This window comes from Coptis chinensis, chromosome 6 (assembly GCF_015680905.1).
Source record: "Coptis chinensis isolate HL-2020 chromosome 6, ASM1568090v1, whole genome shotgun sequence".
NCBI classification, from domain to species: domain Eukaryota; kingdom Viridiplantae; phylum Streptophyta; class Magnoliopsida; order Ranunculales; family Ranunculaceae; genus Coptis; species Coptis chinensis.
The window spans coordinates 9,200,846-9,223,094 of record NC_141461.1 but is presented as its reverse complement, the minus strand read 5'-3'; the positions used below and the strand labels follow the sequence as shown (position 1 = coordinate 9,223,094).

Sequence of the window (22,249 nt, the reverse complement as noted above, 5' to 3'; positions counted from 1 at the left end):
AACATTTCCTAACGGTAAAACTTGCGAAGGTGGTAAGCATTCCATGGCTTCTCTATTATTCTTCCAGAAATAGTACGGAGGAAATATGACCCATTAGATGCTGGACGATCTATGATGTAGGGTCCTTGCCAATTTTCCCCAAACTTTCCTGATTCTATAAGCTTTGGGTTTCTACAGAGAACCCAGTCTTCAAGAGCAAAAGACTTAGGACGGATCTTCTTGTCGTAATTCCGTTTCATGTCAGCTTGATATTTAATAAGCTGTTGTAGTCCCTCAGAGCGAACCTCATCAATAAGAGCTTTTGACTGAGCCAAAGCAGTGTCATTGGAACTGCTTCAACAAAGAATCGACCGAGATGTACCGGAAATCAGTTACGTAGGTAAGACTCTTTCAAAGACCCATATGCAAGGTTAAAAGGTGATAATGCAGTTGAATATTTTGGCGTTGTCCTATAAGCCCACAAGACAGCTGGTAACTCCTTGACCCAATTTCCTTTGGCGCCAAACGCCTCTTTAGGTTTGCCAAAATCACCTTATTGGTGGCTTCGCCCGCCCATTGGCTTCATGGATGATAAGGTCGCGGAGAAGTTATGCCGATCTTCAAATTAGCACAGTAACTCCCGGAATTTCTTCAAAGATCGAATTGTTTACCATTATCCGATACAAGTGTCGCAGGGGATGCCAAAACGACAAACAATATTTCTCCACAAAACATTTTGACATTGGAAGCATGGATTTGGACCAAAGGCTTTGCTTCTACCCACTTGGTAAAGTAATCGGTTGCCACAAGAAGGAATCGTATACTACCTGGAGCTTTAGGTAAAGGACCAATAATGTCTAAGCCCCATTTGGCAAATGGCCACGGGCTTAGCATGGGATGCAACTTCGATATGGGGAGTTTACTCATATTATTGTCGCTTTTTGGCATGGCTCACACCTCTCAGATAGGTGTTTTGCATCCTTTTGCATCTTTGGCCACCAATAGCCCTGTGTCATAGCTTTATGAGCTAAACTTCGTCCCTTGGAGTAGCTTCCGCATAAGCCGGAGTGAATCTCTTCCAAAATTTGAAGTCTGAGCCTTTGCGATATAATTGCAAACTTCCATCAGTAACAGATATCACCAAAAACTTCCATGCATCACGTTTGATTATTTCAGCGAGTTTTGGTTCTGGCGGAAGCGAAGAAACTTGCAAGTAGTGGATATAAGGAAGACGCCAATCTTGCGCATCGGAGATCATCACTAGCTCTGATAGTATCATATCGGGAACTTCAGGACTATCATCTGCTTCATGTACCAACTCACTATCTGTTTCGGGAGCAAATTCAGGAGGAACAAATGGATCTACAGATTCTAATGGAAGATCCAAAGTATGGTCATGTTGTGAATTTTCCATATCCCTTTTCCGCTTCCGAGTCATGATTGGTGCGATTATACGTGGGTCGTATTTCGTTGTTAGCATAAAGCAAAACAAGTAATTGCTTTCATGTACATACAAGTCATGCAATTCTTTTTTCGTAAAGTCAATGCTTGGCTCTTTTCCGAACTCCACAGGTGATGTGTCTTGACTCTTCGCTTCTAACGGCAAATGGATAGATAAGCCAATGAATCAGCATGACGATGTCATTTCGGTCTTTGAAAGTGATAGAGATGCTATCAAATTGTCGAGCAAGGCTATGTATCAAACCAAGATAAGCCGCCATACGGTCATCTCTTGCTTCAAAAGACCCGCCAAACCGATTGGCTACAAAGGCGAGAATCCGTGTATAACCGAGCTTTCGCCCCCCAGCTTTCAAAGTCGTTCTCAAGGCACAAACGGCAGCCCTCATACTTCGCCCGTTATTTGAAGCGGCGGCCAAGTCGCATTTATTTCTCAATCTTCTCTCCGCCGGGTTTAACAAAAACGCGATCCGATTCCGACCAGATTTATTATGGGAGCCATCCGAATAAACAATCCATAGGTCAATTTGATTAGGAATTGCGCTTTGCAAGTTGGTTTCGTCACCCCGTTATTGGTGGCGAATGTCTTCCATAGATTCTTCTTGCAAAGAAATTGTCAATAGGAGAATCATCATCATCGAAAATCAGCTATCAAAGAAGCTAGAGCATGTCCTTTTTCACCGTATGCGACTTTCAAAGACAATATTATATGCACTAAGATAACTTTCCCATTCAAATTAATCTGCTTGATTCCTATGCATTACTTAAAGATCTTGCGTAAAGGGATACTCAAGATAAAACTCGACCAACCTCCCCGAAGTATGGTTTTAACCGATGAAATGCATGAACCAATGCAAGTGCCATTTTTCCATCTTTGAATAACAAGACTCAACTCGGTTAACGCCTTACCGATAAAAAGACGGTCTACCATCATCGACGAAAAAAACGACCACTAACGGCAAATTGAGTTGTAGCCGCTAGGTACATGCCAATTGGTTGACCCATTGAAGGACTTGTCAATATAGGAGGACTGACCAAGTATTTCTTCAGTTGTTGCAATGCCATCTCACAATCAATGTTCCAAGTTGCCACCCCCTTTAAAGTCCGGAAGAAGGGATGACAACGATCGGAATATTTAGAAATAAATCTATGAAGAGGCAAAGCGACCCCGAAGAAGCCGTTGAATTTCCTTCTTATTGTTTGGTGATGGCATATCAATAACGGCACGTATCTGATCAGGATTAGCCTCAATACCTCTACGAGTCATGAGGCATCCCAGAAATTTTCCAGAAGAGAGGCCAAAAGAACATTTGGCGGATTGAGTCTCATGTTATACTTGTTAAGCCTATCAAAACAAGTTGAAGATCGGAAAGATGATCACCAAGAAGCTTCGATTTAACGACTATATCATCAATATAAGCCTCCATTATTATCCCCAACGGATCGGAAAAATTGTATTGACAAGCTTTTGGTAGGTTGCACCGGCATTTTTCGCACCAAAAGGCATAACAAAGTTGTAGCGAAAATGCCTTGGTCGATAATGAAAGCGGTGAACTCTTGGTCATCAACATTCAAAGAGATCCGGTAGTACCCTCAAAGAAGCATCCATGAAAGATAGGCGTTGGAATCCCAAAGTGGCATCCACTAGTTCGAAATTCGTGGCAATGGATACGGATGAATCGGACAAGCCGCGTTAAGGTTTGTAAAGTCAATACAAATTCTGATTTGTCCGTTCTTTTTGGCAATCAATTGACATTAGCAAGCCATTTTGGGTAAGTAACTTCGTCGGATAAAGTTAACCGCAAGTAGCTTATCAATCTCCTCTTTAACTTTGAGCTTCGATCGGTGCCATTCTTCTTGGTTTTGGCTTAACCGGCCCGAAACTTGGATCAATGTCAAGTTTATGACAGCAAATGTATGGTCTATTTCCGGCATTTCCTCAATTTTCCAAGCGAAGATACGCTTTATTTCAATAAAAAGGGAAACCAACTCTTGTTGTTCTACCCGAAAAGTTCAATGGAAATAAAAGTGGTTTCTTCTCAATGAATCTCCTACTTGCACTTCCAAAAGTCGATCCATCGTCGGGCGTGACCCTTGCACATGAGCCTCAATATTATAGATGGAGGGCACGCCGCTTGGTAATCAGAATCAAGGTGGCACTTGCAAGGATCGTATTACCTCGAACTTCAGATTTTTATAGTCATTCATTGCTTTGTCATAATAGGAATGGGCGATACCGGTCACTACTTAACCTTGCAAATATGCCCGGAGAATGGGAACTTGACACAATCGATGAAATGTGGAGACTACGTTCCATGGAATGTATCCAATCTCGCCCAAAATTGTGTTATAGTGGGATCGATAAATCCATCAATAAGAAATCGAGCTCAACTTCTTTGTTCATTAATTTGATTGGTAAGGTAATTCTTCCAACCGTTGAAGATGTTGTCCTGTCAAAACCGATGATAGGATTATCTTCGGCGATGATCATACCCTCGCGAAGTTGCATCTGAGAATAACATCCACCGAAAATGACGTTGGAAGTGGCCCCGTGGTCGTCGATCATTACCCGTTGAACACGAGAAGCACCTATAGACACGTAAATTATAACTGCGTCATAGTGATATATACACCACGGAGATCATCATCGATGAATCGGAGGGGCTCTTCTTCGAAGTTTCGGTCCGGATTCCTTTGACAAAATCGACTTTGTTGATAATGATTAAACTCACCAACATAACTAACTTTCAAACGCTTTTGATTCTTACTCGACTTTTGGAAAGAGACTCAACATGAGAATGGGAAACATTAATGACATGCTCATAAGTTGCAAAGAATTGTTGAGAGTTTTAATAAGATATTCATTTAAAAGTCCTTTCTCCACTAATTTTCAATCCGACCCGAGAGCGACAAAGTTCTCTCATTCTCATGGCCATAGTCATTATGGAATTTACACCACAAATCTTTGTCCCTTTGTCGCTTTGGTATCTTCCGAAAAGTGGATAAAGGCGGGAAAGAAGATTCCCACTTTTCAACTTCTCATATATAATGAGTACTTGGCATTGAGCGGGTCGGTTTTTAGCTCGGTAGAGTTTTTCCATCACGATTGAAATTGACTTGCTTCCTCGACCGCCATTCTTTCCATCGTTATGTTGTTGATCCGATCGTCCTTGCTTTCGGCTTAAAATTCTTGCTTTCGAAAAATCTTTACTCAATATCTTTGTCCCTTTTGCTTTTCGCCGATAGGTTCTCCTCGATACGGATGTGTTGTTCCCTAACATACGGATCGTGATCGAGTTTTAAAGGACATCTTTAATTAGAGAGTGGTAAAGATCCCTTACAATGAAGTTCGAACTTCTGTCTCTTTCATAATATAATGCTTCTTTAAAGGCGAAAAGAAGCATCCCATCAAGAACTTCCGAAACATCTGCTGCTGCCTTTCGGAACCTAGTAACAAAAGTACGTAACTTCTCGTCACGTTGTTGCTTGATGTTTAGAAGCGAGTCGACATCCTTTGGCGTCTTGCAATTATGGCGGAAACGGTTAACAAACTGATTTTCTAGTTCATTGAATTGGTGAATTGATCTTGAAGGCAACTAACTAAACCAGCGATAATGCTTCTCCCTTTAGAGTCAATGGAAAGAGCTTACATATGAGCGGATCATCTCCACCCCATAACACCAACTTATTTTTGAACGATAGAACATGCAAGCCAGGATCTCCTTCCGACTCATCATAAAGTTCAAAATCGGGTTGTTTGAAGTTGGGATGGTGGTAAGCTTCTTGAATGTCGAATCAAAAACTTATCAAGCACGCCATCATCGATGGTCAAGTTTTTCATTCTTACATCCCTCGACTCTCTATCGTTAAGTTCTTTTGCAATCAACTCTTTCACCGTTGTTCTCGTTAGAGTTAAAGTATTGGCTCGAATAACCGGGCGCCCGGCCGTGCCCATGTGGAGAAGGATACCTTCCATTATCTCTTATTGGAGTTAGAGATCTTTGGCGGTATGCATCGACTCCGACCGGTGATTGTCTTTGTCTATCCCCTCAGTAACCCGACTGTCTAGGCGGTAGTCACCCTGGCCGGGTGGTCGGAATAATTATACCACTTCTCCATGTTTTGTTTTTCTTTATGCGGATGCCCGCTTTCCGGTCGTGTTGAACATATTTCGATGGCGGTCTTCCCCGAAATTGCTTCTCGTGAGGTAAATCTTCCCTTTGAGATCGGGACATGTCTAGGGTAGTAGTTATCCCCGCCAATCCGATTCTCCCCATAAGTACGGGTAATAGGGTCATTACTCCTGTAGAGCGTAATCGGGTTGATTGTGCTTGAGAAATAGCACGTTCTTCGAGGGCGACAAAGTGGATCGTCAAGACGGTCCCATACACCGGAATGGCTGGTCCCCCGTGGTGGGTCGCCTTGATGTTGTTGAATTTGCAACATCGCCCACCGCTTTGCCTCTTTTGCCGGCTTCCTTCTCAAGTTCCTGTTTAAATTTTTGACTCGTCGTAACTCCCGATCAACCGTATTAGGGGTGAATTGGGTCGTTACTATCACCTTTTCCGCTAGTTGGCGTGAGAGTAATGTCCATGTCCATATCCATGTCAACCGGGCGGATCGATATGGACAAACGGGCGGACCGCATGGAGGACTCACCGACTTGTCGGTTTTCTTGTTGCAAGGCTATAAGGGTTGGTGCCGGGTTGTTGTAGACGACCTTTGAGGAGGCGGTGGCAATCGCTATTGGATGTTGAGAATTGATTCTACTACTAGGAGCAACTTGATTGTTCAACGGTTCATGCATTGGCGATTTTGAATTTCGAGGGTTGCGATTCTTGTTAGTAGGAGGAATATGTTGACTATTTGGTCCGGCTTCTTGTGCTTACCATCTTGATTGTTTCACGTGATAATGAATTCTAAATTCCCCATAGGCGGCCAATTATGTTTTGGCAAGAAAACCGCTTCAACACAACGAGAGCAATGGTAAAGAACACACTAAGAAACAGAGGAATTTGATGTTGGGGAGATGAAACCGAACCAAATAATGGTCGCCTACGCACTCCAAGATCTATTCTCTGGGATCAAGTTTCCACGTAGTTCCTTATGAAAAATAGTTTGATATTTATAGAAGTAGAATAGAGAGTCCTTGTAGCTCAAGTAATCTTGTATCTTGAGTAATTGTGATAGAAGTATAACCGCTAACCGATAACTATCTCTTTGATAAGAAATGAATCGACATAAATCAACGATATTAGTGGCAAGCCATGTGGCTAAGGTTCACGATTACACACATGAAGTTAATGGGCCTCAGACATCGATCCACGATATTGCGAATTGGGCTTTAGCCCCGTTGATTAAATGAATAAAATAGAGACCCCTACTAATGGACGTTTGCCACGTAGGTGGGGGTCGAAACAAGGATATTCAGCAGGCGTACACGCAACAACATCAGGGATATGAGGAACTTCAGGCTGAGGTAGTTAACCTTCGTGTAGACAAAGAAGATCTTGGTTCTCAGGTTAAGAACTTAGAGGAGTAGCTTCGGAATATCCAAATAGAGAGAGGAGACGCATCGAGTGGTAATGGGCGTAAGAAGAAAACTAAATAAATTTTATGTAATATGATAGGTTTTGGATCATTTTGGATATTGGATCATAATCATAGATTTTGGATCATTTTTATCATTTTGGATACATAATCATAATCATAGGTTTTGGATCATTTTTATCATTTTAGATACATAATCATAATCATTTTTATCATTTTTAGATACAATAACACAATTCCTAATTTTTAAAAATAACGCACGCGGTGTTGGCAAAACCGCGCCAATAGAAGCTCAAGCCCAGGCTGTGTTGGCAAAACTGCGCCATAGAAGCCCACTTAGCAGCCCAAGCCCAAGCAGTGTTAGAAAAACCGTACGGTTTTTCCAACACCATGAGAGAAATTTGATACAGCACCAAAACTTGAACCAAATTTTGGCCGATTTGGTGTTTAGTTTGGTGTTTTTTTGGTGTTTTCATCAACACGTGACTCTCCTGAAGATGAAAAAACACCAAATTGTTGGAAATTTGGTATTTAATGCTAAGAAAATATCACTCCTAAAGATGCTCTAAGAAATAGGGAAAATCATCGTGAACTAGTTTTCACATCTTTCGACGATACTTGCACTTCACCCTACCCTGAACGGCTGAACTTCGTTTTGGGTCTTTGGGTTGTCTATTTGGCCCTCCCTGGAGTTCACATGAAATAAATTGAAAACCAAAAACAGAGACAGAAGGCAGATTTTATAGCATGCAATCAATCAGTATGCGTAGTGGCTAAGAAATAATTGGACAAAAACAAGTAAACTAAAGAACTAAAGAAAAATTTGCCTCATTGCTGCCAAAAGAAAAAGTGAATTTTTACTAAATACAGGAAAAACATATCCATACAAGAGAACAAGGAAATTACACCAAAACATTTTAAAGAATCATCTCCAACGACTCCTTCTGATGCTTGCGAAGACATTTGCATACATTTACACGAATTTATCAATGCTAGAAACCAGAGTGGCCCTCGGCACTGCACCAATGACTGCATCTTTCTTCACCCCATCCTTGAAGATCATTACAGTTGGGATACTTCGAATCCCATATTGGGTTGCAGTTAAAGGGCTTTCATCAGTATTAAGTTTGTAGCAATTAAGTTTACCTGCATACTGTTTTGAAAGCTCGGCTATTACAGGGAGGATCATCCGGCAGGGGCCACACCAAGGGGCCCAAAACTCAACCAGCACAGGAACATCAGCCTTGAGAACTAACGACTCCCATGTTTTATCAGTGACAGATGGAACTGCATGAACATTAGCAGAGAAACATAACTATCGGTATAATAACAGGACCAAGATTTCATATCAGTTGAGAATTTGGTTAAGTTAGTTAATAAAAGGAAATCAACTTACTTGTCCCCAAAAAGTCAACATATGTAAATATACAGTAATTAATTATATAGAACAAAATTTCTACAAATTTACAATATCTTTTGGTACTCAAGGAAACTGATATACAAAAAATAATCATCAAATTTAGTAAAACACCAGTTTCCAGTCACCATGTGACGATCTTCCAAAACACTAAGGCCTTACCCCAAATGCCTTCTCATTCTTCATGCAAACTACAATCCAAATTTTGATTGGATAGGTATACAGTTAAGCTTGTTTAAATCTTGAAGATAATTTGCAGGACACTAGAATCCTAAAGGAAAAAACAAGTTTGCTCAACACTTTCAGGCACCTTATAACATTTTGTCATCGAGATGCTTTGTTTGGTCATTAGACCATTATACACGAGTAACACTGGAAATCCTACGTTAAAACGATCATTGAAAGCGAGACCAAATTTAGTCGCCACAAAAATAAATCATTTTCTGATGTGATTTATAGTTAATAATTCTAGTTAGGCTGCTTTCTTTTTAGGTTATTTCTAGTTATTCCTTTTCAATTGGTTTCTAAATTGTAAGCCTTCTAAGGCTATAGATAATCATGTAGGCCTTCGGCTATAGTAGTTTTTGGGATTGAATTGAATCGTTTTTAGTTGAGAATTAGTATAATTTGTTTTATTGCAATTGTGATTGCATCATTTTCCTTTCAGAGCAAATAGTGCTGACTTATGTACATCTTGTACTAATTGATGTCATAGAAGTAACTACACATCCTCAACTTTATCAGCAAGTTACAAGTTATCTGAATCACCATCTACCAAAGAAATTTAAGTATTCCTCAGAGGAATTGCTCTTTCGATATCCCATAGTTATCATAACATATAAATCAAATACAGACTTATTATTCATGCTGACAGCTGACTCAATTGTGTGCCTAAATCATGGTTTTAGAACTACGCAGTTCTTTAGAACTAGATCAAGCCTAAAGATAGTGCTTGATGGAGTAGGGGAAAATGCAGAAATCTGCCCAATGTCTACACAAAAATAAACTTACGTTGAAAGACTAAAGTGTCAAAGATTTTGGGGAGTAATCCCCAAAGTTTCCTAAATCAATTTTTCTTCCTTTTATGTACCTGGGGTTTCCACTGGATTCACAAAACATTCCCTCCAACAGAACAAATAATCGGCACTCCTACACATTGACTGGCACAGTTTGAAAGCTATTGTTACAATCCAAAGCAAGAAGGTTCAATCTCTCTGGTCACTTCTAGGCAAATTTCTCTACTATAATGTAACACTTACATAAGTCTTTATTTTTGATATTCAACACTTATATGTGTCAAACAGTCAATTAAATAAACACTAATTGTTAGGGCAACTCCAATGGAAGGGTGTAAACCGTATAAGATAAGTTTACCCCCCCCCCCAAAATCCCAAAAATATATATTAAAATACCCTCTGAATGGGGGATGCAAACCGTAGATAATAGCTAGTAGACCGAGTGGAGAATTCCCCATCCGGATACAAGTTGGTAAAAGATTCGGACGTCACTTGGTGTGACGCCCCAGTTTTAAAATAAGCTCGGACGTCACTTAGAGTGACACCGGAGTTTTAAATAAGTAATTTCTACTATATAAAAATGAGCACAGATGTCACTTGGAGAGACGTCCCTCTTTATTTCCAACTCGAACGTCACTCCAAGTGACACCCATGTTGTAAAGTTTCAAATTGTAAAATTATAATTGACCCCTTGGAAGCTATCTAGTGTGGATATATTTAACATACATTAGAGCGTAGAAGTTGTAAAATCCTCCACCGCCTCCCCCCCCCTCAGGTCTATATCACCTTTGTCATCCTAAGACGTTAGGAGTCAAACCATCGACCCTTGATTCCTGCTCCTCACATCTTATAATCATTAACTCAGCACCAATTGTTAGGTCTATATCATCTTTGTCAGCCTAACCTCTATTAAAATTTATTATGGAAATTCCAAACACTATTATGGAAAAAGTGAAAACAAATTTGAAAAAAACAGATTCCTAAAAATGAGGACAATAGTCTAGCCTTAGAAATCAATCTACTCAACAAGACAAATTCATACAATGTATCGTAACGGAATCCATTTACTCATATTAACTAACAAGCACTCCACTTCACATAAATTTATACACTAGTCCACAATATCTCTAAGTACAATCACAACTCTAAACAATATAACATAAGACTAAGCTGATTACTCACCATCAAGTGCAGTATCTTGAGCTTCACAAACAACTCTTCCTCCCCTACGAACAATTCTAGCATTCTTTGACACAAATGTACACTTTGAATACTGAAAATGAGTTCTCAAACCATTAAATTGAGGTAAAGATTGGATTTTTACAGTTTGTGCAAGTGGGGCAAGTGAAGAAACCATTACTGGTGTTGGTTTTGAGCTTGAATGACGTGGAATTATTACTGATTCAAGTACTGTAGCCATTGATGGAAAATGGGTTGTTTTATTTTGAATGAGGAAATTTTTTTGAAAGAAAAATGGAGATGCCTAGAATTTTGAGTGGAGAGTAAGACGAAGAGAGGGGATTGTGTTTCTATCGTATTAAATAATGACACGTCATCTTTGATTTTTTGAATATCGAGAAGCCTGGAATTTCGGATGATGTTGTTTTGGAATATTCAGTCGGCGAAACGAAATGGTGTTGACTGTTCAGAACGGGTAAGGGAGTAATGGCCCAAGTACCCAACCCTACTAAGCCCAGACCGGCCCAATTGTAGCTAAGCTAAACTAGGGCTGCAAACGGATAGTTTCGGATTCGGATATGCCTACATCCGAATCCGAATCCGAAATTTATTACTCACATCCGAATCCGACCGGATGTGTAAAATAATGTCCGAATCCGATATCCGATATCCGAATCGGATATCGGATAATATCCGATCCGATCACTAAACATGGGCTTTCATGATTTCGTGATGGGCTTTCGTGATTTCATGGACCTTATCACCTGGTACAGTCCGAATCATGTTCTAAATTAACCTGTTAAAAGCTGCGGCAGTACCTTATTCATCAAAATCAACCTGTTAAACACTAAATTAACATTAACATAGCAGTTCATCAGTTCATGCTTCATTAACCTGTTAAACAAACTTCAAGTCTTCAACAGTTCAACCTCTTAATTAAGAAAATACTTCTAACTTAAGAAAATACCCTCATAACCTATTACAAACATAAAAATCTATTACAAACTAGAGATCATCTCTATTACATAAACATAGAAATCGCCCTCACCATACAACACTTTTCGCATCCAAAACGGTTCCAATCAATTAACACATTAACACCTGCATAGAGGTAAAATCACAACCAACTCATTTAGAGATTATATTTGAAAATAAATAATTAAATACTTCACGAAAACATAAAGAAACATATGTATCACTAATTACTTAAAAAAGTAGACAAGATATAAATTAACCTTACTAGTCTTATTCTTACCTTGTTTCATAGTGTCGAGACTAAAAGTTGTTCTATCACAAGTCAAGCATCCAAGCCAACAATTGGTACTAATGCATAAATGAATTAAGATATAAAGAAAGTTAGACATGATGTAATTCTTGAATATATATATATATATATATTCTTAAATAAAGTTCAAGAGAAGGAAGTTACCATTAAGTTTAGGCAACCAATCCTTCAAACATACCAACGCCTCCACAGAATCAACACCCAATGATGAACGAGAGTCGGTAATTATTCTACCACCGGAACTAAATGTAGATTCTGAAACAATACTCGACACAGGAACTGCTAGAAGATCACGTGCCATCCTTGCTAATATAGGAAACTTCAGACCATTGTTTTTCCACCAAACCAATATGTCACAACCTTTCCCATTAGCATCAAATGGGAATAAATCTTCTTCTAGATACTTCTCCAACTCTGTTTTCGGAACTTTTGAACTTTCCGAACGTTGTTTCGTGAAATTTTGGAAATCTTCATCCATCTTAGAACTCCCTTGGTCACCAGAAAATGAATTCAACAAACTAGAAGATGATCCGACATCAACCATAGAAGAATCGGACATTGCATACATGGTGTACAACTCATTCAAAGAATTTTTCACATCTTCTTCTTGTGTAGACTCCTTACCATAAATCATAGTAAAGGCATACTCAATAAACTCCATCTTATAACAAGGATCAAGTATAACACAAAAACTCATCAATAAATTACATTCACTCCAATATTTATCAAAATTTTCTTTCATAGCCTTTGCCATATTACGGATATAATAAAAATCAGAGTCTAACCACCCAAGAATATCATGATGAATATCACAAGCATATTTAAAATGCAAATTTGCAGTTGGGTATTGGATATTTGGAGAAATGAAGTGTAGCATCATTGAAAACTTTCAAACACTCACAAATTTTAGTTCCCATTTCCCACTCTTGGGAGAAAGTAAATGCTTATAGTCGGAAGCTAACTCGCCAAAAGCTCAAAGGCTTTACGACTCGGATGGCACTACTGAGCATGTCATAAGTAGAGTTCCATCTTGTAGGAACATCCATAGAAACCCCTTTCCCAGCTTAACCTTGTGCGAGCTAATGCATTCAAAAACTTTTCATGCCTACTCGAGAAATTCTTGCCATACCTAGCACTCTCTCGAATCTTAACAATAAAAGGAGCAATCACATTCAATCCATCTTGCACAATAAGATTTAAAATATGGGCACTACATCTTATATGAAACAAACTACCATCAAGACATAAAACCCCTTTCATCTTAAGCCAATCCTTGAGCTCCACTACCATAGTATTATTGTTAGAAGCATTATCAACGGTTATAGCAAATAACTTTCTATCAACATTCCATGCCAACGCTTGAGCCTTAATAACCTCACTAAGAACAACACCACTATGTGGGAAACGATAAGATAAGCAATGATTTTTTTTCACAACACCCACTCATCATCAATATAATGACAAGTAACACAACAATAACCAATATTTTGATAGTCGGGGTCCACATATCAGTTAATAAAACTAACTTTTGATGGCAACTTATCAAAAAAATCTTGTAACTTCAGTTCTTGAATCATTGTAAAGTTGCATGACATCCTCTCGAACAGTGGTTCTTGAGACCCATTTGAACATAGGACAAATACCATTTATGAAAACTCTAAAGTATTCATGCTCACCATAAGAAAAGGGTAATCATGCTTAGCAACCATGCGTGCAAAGTCAAGTCTACTTGTATGCGTGGGTCATATTTCCAACTTGCTAATTTTGGAGCTTCATTTTCGCTAAATGAATTACACAAAAGCTTTTGACCAAGTAGAACGTTTCTTTATCTTGCAAGCTTTCAAATGATTTCTCAAATCGTAGTACCCAACTTACTACTAGGATCAAAACTCTTTTGCAATGTTTACAATAAGCTTTAGAGGTTCCATCTCCTAATTTTTTAATTTCAAACTCTAGCCACACTTTTGAACGCGTTTACCTTTCAATGGATCGACTTTTTCGGAGTCGTTTCTTCATCCGACGATATACTAGCAGCAGCAGTATCGGCATCAATAGGCATAGGCTCGTTGATAGGCGTATGACTTACACTACCACTAGGTGAAGGAGCTGATGCAGCACTGCTTGGGGTTGGGGTAGCCATTTCCACCTAGATAATACAATAAATAGAGTCAATATTAAAGGCACCGATGCACAACACTTTTAGATTCTTCAAAATTTGAAAATTCAAAAAATTCTTCAAATGGTTTAACTGTTGTACGTTTGTTATTACACATTTGCAGAGAGAAAAGAAAAATTTGCAAGATTTGAATGGCGTGTATGTGTTTAATGTTGTAGAAAGAGAGGATCTTGACAAGCTGACAAAAACGAAAGGAAGATACTTCATGTTCAAAGAAGGCTTCTCCTATAGTTCGTTGAAATTTCAATTCCACATCCTCTAAACAATTAACTCAGAGTTGAGTTTATGGTTTTGATAGTAGACCATGTTTGGAAATACAAATACACATAGGAAGTAGTCGTAGTCAGTAAAAATCAAGATTTCACAACTGATTACATAAGAGATAGTCAACAACTGAATGGTGACAAACTGACAAAGGGACGAAAACTATATTAAAGAGTTTATTAAAGAGTTTGATTCGATAGAGGGTAAGAGTAGGGTCAGTAGATAACAAACTGGTGGTTCTCTGATTTAAAATCGTTTATACAAGTAGCACTGATTTAAAATCGTTTACTGATGTTTTTATCTATAGTTCTAGAAGATGTGTTTGGGACGACAAGTAGCAAATGCATCTATAGTTCTATACACGAGTGTAGTAAAGACACAGACAATTTGAGAATTTGACATACCTTTGCGTGTTGAAGAGTGGTGGTGCTTTGAGGAAGAAGAAGAGGAGCGGTGGTGCCTGGTGGTGCGTTGAGAATTTGAGGGGATTTTGAGATTTGAGAATTTGAGTGGTGGTTCTGGGTGGGGTTGGCTTGAGAAATTGAGAATTGAGAGAAAGAAAAAAAACCCTAAACTAAATTAAATTTGTATTTATATTTTATAGTTTTAATATAATAATATATTTATATTAATTAAATCGGATTCAGATATTATCCGACGGATAGTACCAGCATCCGTATCCGTATCCGAAATCTGTTCGGATGTGAAAATTTATCCGAATCCGAATCCGATATCCGAAAATTTCGGATAATATCCTATTTTTCGAATACGAATACGAATCGGATTCGGATATTCGGCTATCCATCTGCACCCCTAAGCTAAACCATGTTATGCTCTCTTCAACTTTTTTTGGGTAACTTGCTTTTGCTCTCTTCAACATTAAAAGCACTGTTGTAAAAATCGGCGGGGCGGCTGTCTAGGCGATCTCTAGGCGCTAGGCGGTGCCCAACCGACTCGTCTAGGCCCAAGTTGTTCAAAAAATCGGTGGGCCGACTAGGCAGCCTCTAGGCGGTCCAGTCAAGTTTTTTTTTTTTTGAATGTTAAATGTTGAAAATTAAAGGCTTGTGTAGGCTTAAGATTTGAATGAGTTAAAAAGACTAAAGTTTAATGTAAATTATATGCCACTATAACAAAGAGTATGTTTTTATATGAAGTCGATATTCTTAAACTATTATGCATTTTTGTAATAAGTATATTTGTTTGTATTTATTTTTTGAGTTATGGTAAATGATTTTCTTTAGTATAGGTGTGTATTACTATATTTATTAGGAAAAAAAACCGCCTAGCCGTCTAGGCATTGCCTAGAAAGCATAGGCGTTAGACGTTCTCCTACCGCCCGACTACCGCCTAGCGTTTTTTAGAACACTATTTAAAAAAGAAGTTAACGTCCCTTTCTTACAAGCTTACAGCCATGGAATGAGGAATTGGGGTCTTGGGACTAAACAACCATATATCTAGGTGTAATTAATTAGGCGGTGTATTTGCATACACAAGTTGTGGATCAAGAGTTGTAGAGTGTTTGAACAAGAAGAATCTCTTCCTAAAAGCCTATAATGTTAACCACTAGGGATTTTGAATTATGGTGGTTAACGAAAAAATAATAATTAGGTGATGCACTAGTGTTCATTAACCTCAATTCTACCGATGAGAAGCTACCTAACTAGTAAATTAGAGCATTCCCAATGCAAGTCACTATGAGGAGAAATTGAGAGTTTTCACTTTTGTGGATCAGAAAACACTTGCCCAATGTAAAGGTGACAATGACGGTGACTTGTAACTAAGTCACAACGAGGGTAGCAGTTGCTACCGAGATTGTCACCAAGTTGTGAGCTTCAGACGTAACCTTTTATTCCGTCTCGTGTGTTTTTTTATATTTTTTTGGAAGCGCGTGTTTTTTCGAGGTCTTTTTTTTTTTTAAGTGGAAATTTTATTGATACTGATAACGGATTTTACAAAAAAATTAGGACAAGCGTGTAACAAGCTACACCACAAGTCCTTTATGAATAGCAAATCCTATCCTTCTAAAAACAAACTCGTTAGAACCAGCTATCATAACATTACTATTCATAATTTTCTGAAGTCTCTTGAGAAGCTCAACAGACTATTGTTCCAAGAAACTGAAAGTGTCGAAACTAAACGGAATGAAACAATGTTGGTTAGCCCTGCAAGCTTCCTCATGCTTCATCTTCCCTGTCGCTGCTCTCTTAGCTGCTTCTCCCACCTCAAAGTCACCATTCCCCAACCCTACCAACGGAGAGACTCCAGTTACATCAACACATGCATATTTTCCCTCAGACCAACTGTAAATCAAGACATCCGCAGGCCGAAGAGTTGATCTTCCCTCATTCGGATCAGTGAGAAAGTTAACAGGAGCTTCTTTCTTCACTTGTACCCCAGCCTTCCAAAATGCATCACATAAAATGTATCTGACATGATCATGTCGGTATTTGAAACCTGGAAAATATTGACAATATGCTGCATGGTCCTCGAAAGCATCCAATCTACTCTTTTTGCAAACAGGGCATAAACCATCATCAGAGTACAAAGGAATCATGAGACGGTATCGGAGAATAGAATGATACTCCACCGGCGACACACGCTGTATAAGTCCCTCCATCGAAACAGCAAGTAGAAAATCTTTTGCGTGTTCCGACTGCAAGCATCCCATGACTGCCTTTTGACGAACAGATAAATCAAACTCCTTCTCGAGACCAGCAACAATCTTACCGTAGAACGCTTCTGCTACAACATTTTGTGGTTTTGAGGGGACGGTAGCATTCGCAGCCAGAGAATTGAGGTCAAAATCGGGTAGACATAGACTCAATGCATTGCTAGCAACATCAATAATCTCATCCAAAGGTATTGTACCACAACTCTTAAGAATGTGGTCTTGAAGCTCAAAAGTTTGAAAACGGGATGCCACAAAAGCAAATGTAGAGACATCAGTGGCACAATAAATACCTAAACTACCCAGACGTAATGGGAGTGTCGATAAACGCCACTATAAATCACCGAAGCCAGGACCACCAGAAACCACAATACCCTGGAGAACACTGCAGAGATGCCGATCAAAAGTCTGAGCTGCCTCTCTAAAAAAGGATGGTGGACAAGTACGAATCGCGAAGACCAACTTAGATAGCCTAACACAAGCTTGTAAGAACGCTAACTCACACTGTGGATCTTCCAATACAGCTAAACGGTCCATCAGAGTCATAGCCTTGTCAATACGCTTACGAGCAAGACCTATGAGAAAAGATGCATCAGTGCTAACTGGACCTCCAAGCAACCTGACCCCTTGCTGAGGATGGGACAAATATGACGGAAAGAGACCGGGAGTAGAGTGACGTGGATCTAGTGATGGCCAAAATATCTCAGTTTTAGCCACATTAAGAACTAACCCGTAATAAGGTCCTTCTTCCTGAATCATACCCAAAGCTGTTGCCACCTGTTTTGTATCCCCGATTAGAGTCCCATCATCTAGGTACCACGCCTGTAGCAATAACTGACAACTGGACTGGATCCGTAGAATCAGAGGATGCAACACCAGTGCAAATAGAAGGGGACCCAAAGGGTCGCCTTGCTGGACCCCAGTAGCAGACCATATGTTGCCATCCCCCACGTATAACCTCGCAGGCTGACAATACAAGTACTCGATCCAAAGGGCAATAGTTGGGCATCAGATACGAACCTTTTTCAACATGATGGTCCGATCAACCATGTTAAAAGTATTATGAAAATCTACCAGTAGCATAGAAAGAGAGCTATTGTCGCTGTTAGCATACACCATATGGTTGACAACGTGCAAAATCGCCTCTGCTCCACCAGAAACACCCACCCCATACTGGAAATCCTGTAAGTACCCAACCACATCTCTGAAAACTCCTCTCATTGCAATCTTGGAGACCAGACGATGCCAAACCATGCCCATAGCTATATGACGAATACTATTATCCAGCTTAAGAAGTGGAGTAAGCGGAGCACTCATTATGAATTCCGCTAACAGCTGTGGACATCGTCCCTGAAACCAAAGATTCACCACAGGGGTAGTCAATGCATCTAGTAAATCAAAAGATATAGTTGCTGCAGAACCACTCATAGCATCCAACAAGTGTTGATCTCGGAGACCATCACGACCACAAAAAGTGCCTTTCAGAAACGACCTAATGCATGACAAAAGGGTGTCTCTCTCTATCAATAAAGGAGGCTCAGCAAAAAGAACAGTTGATCGCACAGGTGGTTGTCGCATTGGGTGTTTCTCCTCTAATGCTTGGATATTCTCTGCCGAGTTAGGGGCAACCCCTGATGATGACAACACTTTTACCGCTGCCGTAAAATGCCCATCAGCCTTCTGTAAGCATCGACGCACATTCTGAGTAGAAATAGATTGCTGGGGTGGCTGGATTGAAAGAGGCTCTACTGTAGATTCTAAGAGGCGAAACAGTCCACCAGGTTCGTTCCATATCATCAAAGCATGGAAAATCTGTTTCTGCTGAAGGTTTTTCCTAGTACCAGATCGACGTTCCTGATGATTTTGTGGTTGAAAAACCTGTAGAGTGCAGCACGGGAGAATGAGAAGACGAACTCGCGGATTAAACCGAACTAGGATCACCGTAATATCCCGCAGAGCGGACTTGATGCACCGAAAAGGCCAAACGACATGCACGTGGTATACTTTTCACAGTGTGAAAGGGTATACGGAATGCCCTATCAAGTAACGTCTCATCAAGAGAGGGAACAACACCGAGAGGCCTCAGGATAGCACTAGCGTCTCCTTGTGATGAGAGTGCAGATTGCATAGTCATAAGGATAGGTGATGGTTCTTGTATACTGAAAATAAGGCATCCCAACTCTCCATTATCAGTCATTTCCGGTGGTTTTGTGATGCCTCTTGAATGGCGACATGGTATGGTTAATGCATGCATGCTGAGACAGTGGCCACATATCCATTTGTTCACCGTTTTCAAAAAATTAAGAAGGGATAAATATAAACTTATGTCCTCCTTAATCTTATCCCGCATGCTATCTATATTTCCCTGACCACTCAAGTGCTGCTTCTTAATGTGAGTTTCGATATACGAAACCGCAAAGTCACCACCACCATTGGCCCCATCTTTGCACTTGTCAAACTCACGAAAAGGGCAATGCACATGCTTATTCTGAGACAGCATGATGACGACACCCTATGCTCGAACAAACCCAAAAATAGACGACACCAATTCTAAACCACAACAAACAAGAACACTACCATAAATCAAACCCAACCAACAAACAAAGCATCGAAGCAAACCCAACTCCATCAAAACCAACCAACAAACCTAGCATCGAAGCAAACCCAACTCCATCAAAACCAATAACCAACCAAACCTAGCTAATCAATTAAACAAACAACAATTTTTTTTTTAGGTGATGGTGAATTATGGGGTTGTTTTTATTTTTTGTTTGGAAGGTGGGTGGGTGGTGGGTGCTTGGATGGGGATGGAAGGGGTGGGATTGGGTGGCAGTTTGAACTGGTGATGTGGTGGAAATCGGTGGTTGCAAAGTCTGAGAATGGTGGAAATCGGTGGGTGTAAGGTCTGAGAATGGTGGAAATCGGTGGGTGCAAGGTAAAATTATAGAGAAGGTGGCAGCGGTGGTCGGTAGTTCAAACTGGTGGTGGTGTCAAACTGGTGGCTGGAAAAAGGAAATCTACTGGTGAAGCAAAGGTGGTGGTGGCACTGTTGCTGCGAGGTAGGGTTTTTGGTATGATGATGATGGTGGTGGCGGTGGGTGGTGGATGATGGGGACGCAGCACGAGTGGTGTTGCTTTTTTTGTTGTAGATCCAACGGTGGTGGTGGCGGCAGTGTTGGTCCAATGATGGTGGTGGCGATGAGTGGTGGTGTAGGTGTTGCAAGGGTTGGGGAGAGAGTGGTGGACGGTGGGTGGTGGTGCAGCACAAGTGGTGCTGCAAGGGTTGGGGGAGAGAGAAGGGGTCGGGGAGAGAGAACTTTTTTTTTTTTTTTTTGGATGGGATGTTTCATTCCGTCCGTCCGTTTTTTCGATTTTTATATTCTCCGTCCGAAGTTTAAATTCACCTCTGCATTGGGTAATCTATTTTTGTTTTTTACCACAAAAGTAGCAAAGATGAGAAATAGTCTTGCGTGGAGGTGAAAAAAAGTGAATTGGATTGGGAATGCTATTATTGCGTGGAGGTGAAAAAAAGTGAATTGGATTGGGAATGCTATTAGAGAGACTTAATTGGCATATGTTATATATTTTTGGTCTTTAGATATTTCATTACGCGCACGATCACACACAAACACAATAGCTAGGTAGTAAGATATAACTTTGAACATATGGCACCACCTAAAACTTCCTCCCAGTACGTCTATTGATCATGATTCCTTTTCAGTCTTGGAAATGAAAGCCAACAACCCATGGTAGTGAGTACTCCTCTGGTATGGTCCCTCACTGGTCAAATAAGAGAATAATCAAATCAAACACGTGTCGTTGAATTCATGCAATCATGTTTTTCACGTCCTTATGTACACCAAATCTTCTAACTATCTACTAAAACCAGTCAAAATTTGATTCATTTTTTTTTTTTTTGAAATTTGAGTCTTTTAATTTGATTGTCTACGCTATTTTCCTTCAACCTCAACCACAACATAAACTTGTTCCTTCTCTGCTTTCTCAATGGAGAAAACACACAAAGGAAAGGAGAAACAAGGTGGACTATGCTCATCTCGATCCAATATAGTGTCACGATTTTATAGACCTTCTGTTACAGATGTCAAGCTTGCTGGAGTAGCTATTAGTCTTCATTTACGGTTAAGATCGGCTGATATGCCGGTTACCATGCAAGAACATGCATTAAGGTACACTAGATCACTTGTTGGTGATCAAGCTCGGAAAACTAGTCGACCCAACCCGACTCACATAGCTCGGGCTCTAAAAAAGGTACGTCTATTTTATTAATTTTTTTTAGCAAATTATATTGGCATGATACGGTCGTATGTCCATCAAAAAAAAGAAACTGAGCTGGAGCTTATTTTGTAGGAGTTTGACTTGTTATATGGTCCTGCTTGGCATTGTGTGGTAGGGAAGAGTTTTGGATCGTTTGTGACTCACTCACCTGGTGGATTCATTTATTTTTCTCACGATTCGCTATCGTTTCTTCTCTTCAAAACTGAAGTTTGTCTTGTTCATGAAGAAATTAAGTAGTAAGAAAAAGTATTTCGTAATTTCGTCCTAATGGTGGGAACCACCTACTATTTCCGATATTTTTTTTTCCGAGAAGACAAAATCATTTCCAATTCTGATCCAATTATTATTTTCGGACGTGTAAAAATTCTTTTCGGAATCGGAAAAAATTCGGCAAAACACTCTGATTGAAAATGGGTTTTTGGCAATCAATTTGTTCGTGTTAATGCAATTCATTTGTCTGGCATTTTGAACATGTTAATACATTTATTCAGCAACTTAGCCCGTTTGAACTTGTTAATACCTTGATTTGGTAAACATTTTCAACATGTTAATGTATTTTATTCATATTGTCCAAAACAGGTACAATCCAAGTGACATTCCAAACCTATTATTAATGAAATAAAAAGAAAAGCATAATACAAACGACCAGTTAAATTAAATTATATATAGACTTAATTAATATCTTGACTTCTAAATTGGTCTTAAACTATATATATTGTTATGATTTAGTTTTCGTAAAATAAATGAAGTTTAAGATGTGTATATGTTGCAACTTATAAGTCTACATGATTTTGTGAAAAAACAGATAGAAAATCAAATCGGATTGGATTTTGAGAACACCAAATCCAAATATGAATGCCAAATACACAAAATATCGAATCGATTTTCGAAAGAAAAAAAATGCATTGCGCCTCTGTCTACCCGATTTTGATCTTAATTCTCTAGTTGTGAATGCTACCGT

At 39.5% G+C, this 22,249-nt stretch overlaps 1 protein-coding gene and 1 long non-coding RNA gene across 2 annotated transcripts; one reads left to right on the top strand and one right to left on the bottom strand.

Annotated features, from left to right (window-relative positions):
- Window positions 1-7,818: 7,818 nt before the first annotated feature.
- Window positions 7,819-10,937, bottom strand: LOC147491317 (uncharacterized). The gene is made up of 2 exons (XM_086566139.1): window positions 10,603-10,937; window positions 7,819-8,274 (listed from the first exon to the last, which is right to left on the bottom strand). Exons 1-2 carry the CDS (start codon window positions 10,838-10,840, stop codon window positions 7,961-7,963), a joined length of 552 nt encoding a protein of 183 aa, XP_086422265.1. The 5' UTR covers window positions 10,841-10,937; the 3' UTR covers window positions 7,819-7,960.
- A 9,981-nt stretch (window positions 10,938-20,918) lies between these two features.
- LOC147491316 (uncharacterized) lies at window positions 20,919-21,736 on the top strand. Its single transcript, XR_015198529.1, has 2 exons — window positions 20,919-21,261; window positions 21,361-21,736. It is a non-coding gene; the product is annotated as an uncharacterized LOC147491316 (long non-coding RNA).
- The last annotated feature ends 513 nt before the right edge of the window (window positions 21,737-22,249 follow it).